This window comes from Tympanuchus pallidicinctus, unplaced genomic scaffold (genome assembly GCF_026119805.1).
Source record: "Tympanuchus pallidicinctus isolate F22 unplaced genomic scaffold, pur_lepc_1.0 scaffold33, whole genome shotgun sequence".
NCBI classification, from domain to species: Eukaryota; Metazoa; Chordata; class Aves; order Galliformes; family Phasianidae; genus Tympanuchus; species Tympanuchus pallidicinctus.
Window position 1 is genome coordinate 478,828 of NW_026294751.1, and position 7,231 is coordinate 486,058.

At 63.9% G+C, this 7,231-nt stretch overlaps 1 protein-coding gene across 1 annotated transcript; it reads right to left on the bottom strand.

The window, feature by feature from the left end:
- HPCA (hippocalcin) lies at positions 1–2,303 on the bottom strand. The gene is made up of 4 exons (XM_052698940.1): positions 2,230–2,303; positions 794–1,230; positions 360–465; positions 1–121 (listed from the first exon to the last, which is right to left on the bottom strand). Exons 2-4 carry the CDS (start codon positions 1,169–1,171, stop codon positions 24–26), a joined length of 582 nt encoding a protein of 193 aa, XP_052554900.1. The 5' UTR covers positions 1,172–1,230; positions 2,230–2,303; the 3' UTR covers positions 1–23.
- Between the last annotated feature and the right edge of the window lie 4,928 nt (positions 2,304–7,231).

Here is a 7,231-nt window from a genome sequence, read left to right on the forward strand (position 1 = left end):
GGCTGTGGGGACCGTGGGGGGGCTCAGAGCTGCCCGGCACCGCTGGGGTCACACTGCAGCAGGCGCACGATGGACGGATCGCTCTTGGCACCTTTGATGAACTCCTCCAGGGACAGTTTGCCTGCAGGGAGACACGGCTCAGTGCAGCAGCCACCACCCCACCCAGGCACACGGGGGCACCTGGGGACACCCCCCACCCACCGGCTGCCCCCCATGTGTGATCAGCACCCCGAGCCCCTCACTGCCAGAGCTCCCCCCTACCGTGCAGCATTTAATCAGTGAGCACACAGCTCCCTCTAAGACCCCCGGATTTAACCATGAGACCTTTCCCTTAATCCTCTCCTTCCCCTCTCATTTACCATCGTTATTAGTATCCATCTGTCGGAAGATTTTTTCCGTTCTTTTCTCCGGAGTCGATTCATCTTCAGGCATATTCATGACGGAGGAGACCATTTTGTAGATGGCCTGAGAAAGGGATGCGGGGATGGGGACAACGCCGATGGGGACAGTGCCCACTGCCACCGACCCGAGGATGGGGACAGAGGGCTCCCCACACCAGGGCCGGGTCCCAGATCGTGCAGGGATTCAGCTCCCAGCAGAGCCGGGGCAGACGGTGGGCAGCAGCCGTCTCGCAGGAGATGGATGGGAGCTGCTCCCGCAGCGCCCAGTGAGGTGCCACCAAATCAGCCTCAGCGCTTCCCCTCGGACCCTGCAGCCACCGGGCTGCGTCTGGGCAAGGGGCGTGCGTGGGGGTGGCCACCCGGCCCCCAGGACCACCGCGGGCACCGCGTACCTGCACGATCTCCAGCATCTCCTCCCGGCTGATGTAGCCGTTGCCATCCAGGTCGTACATGCTGAAGGCCCACATGAGCTTCTGCTCCAGCTTCCCGCGGGAGGTGACGCTCAGCGCAATGATGAACTCTCGGAAGTCGATGGTGCCGTCGCCGTTGGTGTCGAAGGTGCGGAAGACGTGCTCAGCAAACTTGGAGGCGTCGCCGTAGGGGAAGAAGTTGGCGTAGATCTTCTTGAACTCCTCCACGTTGAGGATGCCCGAGGGACAGTCCTTCAGGAAGCCCTTGTACCAGCCCTGCAGCTCCAGGTCGGAGAACTCGGTGTTTTCCCGCAGGTCCTGGAGCATCTCGGGGCGCAGTTTGCTGTTCTGCTTCCCCATGCTGCTGGGCACGCCGACCCCAAGGGAGGAGCGCCTGGCCCTGCGCGGGTCCCTGAGAGCTACAGGAGGGGAGAGGGATGGGGCAGCGCTCCCCGGCAGCCCCCGGGCACCCGCACGGAGATGTGCACCGATGCTGATCCCTCCATGCCGCCGTCCCCCTCTGAGCTGCTGGTGGCAGCCCCAGGGACAACGCAGCGCGGCGCCAGCCCCCCCCCCTTTGGGTAATACGCCCTGATGGGTCATTTGCATAATATACTGGGTGATATATGGGTGGCATCAGGAAGGCACAGCAATGCGGAGGAGGGGATTCGGCCCCGGCGGAGGGCTCTGGGTGCAGATCTGAATGGATCTGGGTCAGCTCCCTCAGGGGGGGTTATTTTTGGTGCCTCCGACCTCTCCGTTTGTGCTTGGTGCCTCTGGACGGCTCCAGAGCTCCGGGGAGAGCCGGGAGACACAGTGTCCCCTTTCAGCCACGGCCCCCTCCCTGCACCTGGGTGCCCAGTGGGGACGCCAGTGAGGGGTGGGAGGGGTGGGGGTGTCTGCGGTGCCCAGAGTACCACTGCCCCAACCCCCCAGACCCCAACCCCCCTTCCTTTGAGATAAAGGTGCACAGGATTCCCCATGACAAAGAACCCCATAGGGACTCCCTCCAGAGACTGTGGGACCCACAACCGCTCTCCATCTCCCTCACTGTGGAGCGTTGCAGCTCAGCGTCAGGGCTTTGTGCAGTCTCTGAAAATGGGCACAGCTGGGGGGGGGGGAGGAAGGACGGAGGGGACCCCCAGGGAAGATGCATCTGGGGCAGGAGGGATCCACAGGGAAACCCCCCCAGGGAGGGGGCTGCAGGGACCCCCCGTCCAAGGGCTGGTGCCCCCGCGGTGGGAGGCATCGGGGGACCTCCGCAGGAAGGTGCTGCGGGGTACGGGCGGACCGGGAAGCCCCCGGGGCGGGGGCTCTGCAGCCACCGGCAAAGAGGGACGCACCCGCAAGGCTGAGCCTGATGCTGTCCCCGTTCCCCCCATCTCCCCCCGGTTCCCCCCGGTCCCGCCGCCCCCTACCTGCCCGGGAAGAGCCTCCAACGCCGCCGCTGTGCGCCAACGGGGAGCGCCCTCCGGCTGTGCCCGCCGCAGCGCGGGGCTACGGGGCGGCACCGGCACCGGGGGGGCACGGGGGGGCACGGCGGGCACCGGCTGCAGTCAGCCCCCGCCCGCCCCGGGCTGCCCCACCCGCCGCGAAGCCCCGCACCCCCCCCTCGGGCACTGCCGAACCCACAGCTTCGGGCTGCTCTTGCGAGGGCTGCCACAGCGCTGGACCGGTACTGGGAGCGCTGGGACTCCTGCGAGCCCATCGGTGGCTCAGGTGCCTGCAGCCCCAGGCGGGCGCTTTCATGTGGCCCTGGAGAGGTTTTCAAGGGCACTTTTGTAAAAATCACTCGGCTGTCGCACAGGGTGCGATTCTGCTCCGTGGTGGATGGGATGGGGCTGCAGCAAGAGCACAAACAGCCTCTGTGCACGGCCCTCTCCTTGGGGCACCGCTCTCTCCACCACCCCTCCCAGCTCATCCGCCAACCCCCCCATCCCCTCAGAAGGAGCCGCAGCCCCAGAACCCCACAGCGATGGAGGAATTGGAGGCCATGGGCAGCTCCTATTGTGCATCGCCAGCTCCTGGGCACGGGCTTCTCCATCACCGCCCTGCTGGCCCAAGTGGTGCCCAGCCAGGTGCTTTGGAGTAGAAAGGGGACATTTGGGGTGGGATCCGGGAGGTGGGCACATCTCAGGGGTCACCGCTCAGGCGATGGAGCAAAGCAGCTGCCCCTGCACCAGGAAAAGGCGCCCGCAGAGCCAACTGCTGCCCAGACGGAGCGACATCCCCACGGGTTTTCCTGCCTTTCTGCACCTCTCCATCAATTGGCAAAGCCTGGGATTGTTCCGAAACACCGCGGGGAGCAGATGGTAAGGGCAGATGGGAGGAAGAGGCACTCTTCTCCGAATTCCACAAATAAATATGCATAAAGTGATTAAATCCACAGCCCTGGCTCCGTTTTGGGAGTTTGAGAAGGGTCCAGGCAGGGAGCTGGGGCTCCATTTCCCTGGATCTGTGAGGGACAGCCCAACCCGTGGCTGGGGACACCTCTACCACCACATGGGGACCTTGCAGGAAGAAGCAATTGCTGATGTTAAAAGCAAGATTGGTTTCTTAGTGCTCTTCTCTCCTTTTAAACAGCCGTGAGCACTGAGCTCAAGGGTGCTGTGGGATGGGTCTGGGCTGGTAACACAGAAATGGTGATGAAAGCAGGAGGACATTCAGGAAAGGTGAAAGGAAAGGGCTAAAGGATTGCAAATGGGGCTTTGGTGTGAGCAGCAAGGTGAGGAAGAGGAGGAAATAGTGCTGTGGGGCACAAAGGCTCCCTGTGTGCTGGGTGCTGCTGGCAGCTCCCTGCAGGTGGGGGTGCCTTTTCCCCTCCAATAATCTTCATATCTATTTTAATCCCCCTCTGTATGAGTGACAGAGGGCACAACTGACGCAGGATGATTTGAAAGCATCCCATTTAACTCAAACCAGGCCCTAAAACCACCTAATCCCCCACACTGAAATGGATCACAGGAGGGAGAGGATAATGCGGGGCGCGGGCAGGACCACGCTGTACCATCAAACCCCCTGCAGTGTACCAGGTCCCTGGCTGGGGGTCAATGGCCCATCCCCTGCCCTCTGTACCCCATTCCTCCATCCCCAGCACTCCCTGCTTTTGCCCTGCAGCTCTCAGGCACTGTGGGATGCCGCAGGGAAGAGGAGCAGAGACGACCACGGGCTGTGCTGCGATGCCGGCCCCTCGCTGGGCAGAGACGTTATGGGATCCCCTTCATCTGCTCCTCCTTCCCTGCCTTGTCCCATTCCCCACGGCCCCTTGCCCTTGGCTCTGCTGACCCCACAGCTCGTCTGTATCCCCTCGCCCCGCTCAGCCCTGGAGGACGCGGTGAAGGTGAGCAGAGCGCAGGGCCGGGGCTGCAGGGATAGCTGAGGATTAAATGCAAATGCCCAGATAATGAGGATCTTTGGTAAAAAGCCCATTTGTATAATTTAAATCTCTAATAGGCTTCCTGGAATACAAAGCCCTTTGTGATGCCCGATCTCATCTGGATCAGGAGCCGCTCGCTCACTAAATCTTGACTTAGAGCCATGGGGATGCAGGGATGTTTCATAACCGAGTGGCTTCATCCCATGTCCCCACGTCCCCACCCCCATGTCCTGGTACTGTCCCAGGGCACTCACCTTGCTGAGGTGAGTGGGGCTCCCAGGGCCGTGTGCCAGTTCCCAAGGGGCACACGTGTGATGGCAGTGGGACACGTGCTCAGGTGTGCTGGGACACAGGGCAGGGCCGTGTTTTGGGGCACCTGGGCACAAGCAGTCCCCCAGATCCCAGTGACAGCAGGGCAGGAATGCATGAGCTCCGGGTTCTTGGCGCTTGGTTTTCCAAGCAGGGGCTGCAGGAGCAGCGGGGGCTCCCGGCTCCACTCTGCCCCCGTTTCTCCACGCCTCGGGGCTCAGTGTTGCAGGCGGTTGGGCTGCACTCAGCGCCAGCTCTGGGGCTGCAGCACACGCCATGGCAGGGCCAGAGGGCTGGGAGGTGCCACTGCCATCCCAGCAGTGTGCAGGGACAGGGGAGGAGGGCGGCGGGGTGAGGGAGACACCGAGAGGGCGGTGGGCTTGGATTCGTCCTTCAATCCCACAGCCCCTAAAGGCCAGAGGTGTTCAACATCGCCACCAGTGCCACCAGTACCACCAGTATCACCAGCGCCACCAGCGCCGCCTCCACGCGTCCCTCGGGCTCCCTCTGGCGGCGCCTCGCCCCGCTATGGGCGCCTCGGGAGCTCCGGGTCCTGCGTGGCACCGCCGCAGGGGTTCGGGTGCGGATTTCACGCCCCGCAGCTCCCCTCCAGCTCCAGCCGGCGCCCCCCTCGCTGCCCCGCTCCCCCCCCCGTGAGTAGCAACCGGCGGTCACGTGTGGGCGCGGGGCGGGCCCGGTACGGGTGCCGGCAGGTGGCAGCAGCGGCCCGTGGCGGTGCGCGGCGTGGCCCGGGGGCGCCGCTCCGTCCCTCCGCGATGCGCAGAGCTCTTTACCGGGCAGCATCTCCAGGAGCCGAAGGCTGTCCCGTGCTCGGTATCCCCCGGGACGCGGCACTCCCAGGTGCGCTCACGCCAGACCTGCAGCATCCTGACTGCAGCGCCCCTGCAGCTCCTGCGGTCCCGAGCTGGAGCAGAACAGGGATGGCCGTGGCCTCCCTGGTGTCCGTCTGGGGATGGAGATGGAAGACGAGTGCGTCGTGTGCTTAAATGCTTAATTAGAGCTGCGACTTAATTGCTGCACTGAAGACATGATGAGCGTTGCGTGATTTGAATATTGCAGTGCTGGGACTGGGGGGGCTGAGGAGGCTCCGTGGAAACAGAGCTACAGGCAGCAGAGCCGGAGCACCCCAAAAGCCTCCCCAGGGGTGGGGGAGGAAAGGGGACAAAGGGATGGAAGCAGCGCAGTGGAACCCACCAGTGGAGGCAGATGTTGGAAAGAACAAACGTTGTTCTTGTATTTGGAAAGGGAGGGAAGGAAAAAGCAGGGAAAAACAGGGAAAAAACAGGCAACCATGCAGTCTTTATCTTCTGGAAAAATACCAGAACACATCACAGCCTTCCTGCAGGAGCCTCCTGGTGCTGGGTGAGGGGGAACAGCTGGGGCTCATTGCTGGTGTGGGACGGCTCCAGCCCCGGTGGCTCCTTCCTTTGGGGATTGCAGGGAGTCCCTCAGCTGTATTACAGGCAGAGAGTTTGAGTTCAATTGAATGGGTGAAGCAGGGCTGGGAGCAGTGTGTGCCCCTGTGTGCCCCCGGTTGGACTGAGGAGAAGCGCTCCCACCTCCCCCAGCTGTGCCTCACTGCTCCCTGCTGCAGCGGCTCTGTCTGGATCAGCCTCTGCTGGGAGATGTGGGCAACAATCCCTGCACCACGCAGCTGTTGGGGATTTGGGAGTCCCTGCAGAGAAATGAAGGCAGATAAATGCCGGTGCTGGGAGCTGCGATCACCACTTCGTGTCTCAGCAGGCAGCCGGACTCAGCTGCACGTGGTGCTGCTTCTGCTCAGCCTCGTGCCTGGCAATGGAGCAATGGAGGCGTTGCTGTGGGGAGCAGGCAGTTGTGGTGGGGAAGATGGGCCCAGTCCCACGCCGGGAGATGAGGAGGGGAAAGCAGAGCAAACCATGTGCAGAGCAGGGACACAGTGCTGCTCGATTTCAGTCTGTCAGGACTGTGCTTGGTGTAACCACGAGCGCCATGCAGATGCTCCTGGGAGCCCACCGGCCACGCTGCACTCACAGCAGTGCAGGAGAGATATCAGAGATAGCAGAGCAGATCCTGGGGGATGCTGCCCGACACACGGCGGGGTCAGACACATTTACGGCTGCATCTGAGAGCACACAGGGCTCAGTGAGGCCCAATCGCTGCCGTGCAGCACGGTGGCTGAGCCGATTCCTCCAGCAGATCACCATAAGCCAGAGCGCTGACAGTTTAATTAACCTAAAGGCACAGCTAATTCAAACAGCTCATCTAGCGCTCATTACCTCTGAATTCAGAGCCCGGTGACACGCAGGGGCTGCGCGAAGCCCTGATGGTGAGATGTCACCGCTGCCATGCACCCGCGGGGGGTCTCACGGGGACGGGCCCCGTCTGCTCCTTCCAGCGGTGGGGAGCGGCCCGGGGGCGGTTCGGGCCGAGGGCTCCCGGATCCGCCGGGGGGAAACTGAGGCAGACGGCGCGGCCGGGCGGGGCGGGGGCCGAGCCGCCCCCGGGCCGGGGGAGGGACCGGAGCGGGGCTGCCCAGCGCTGCAGCGGGCGGAGCCGGGGCTCGGCGGGGCCGCCTCCCGGCCGAGCCGAGCCGAACCGAGCCGCGCTGCCGAGGGCCGCCGAGCCCCGCCGCCGCCCCCGGCCGAACCGGGCGGCCCCGCCGGCACCGGGCCCCGGAGCTCTCCGCGGTGCTGAACGGCGCCGCCGCGCCCGCGGGACGCCGGCCCGGAGCG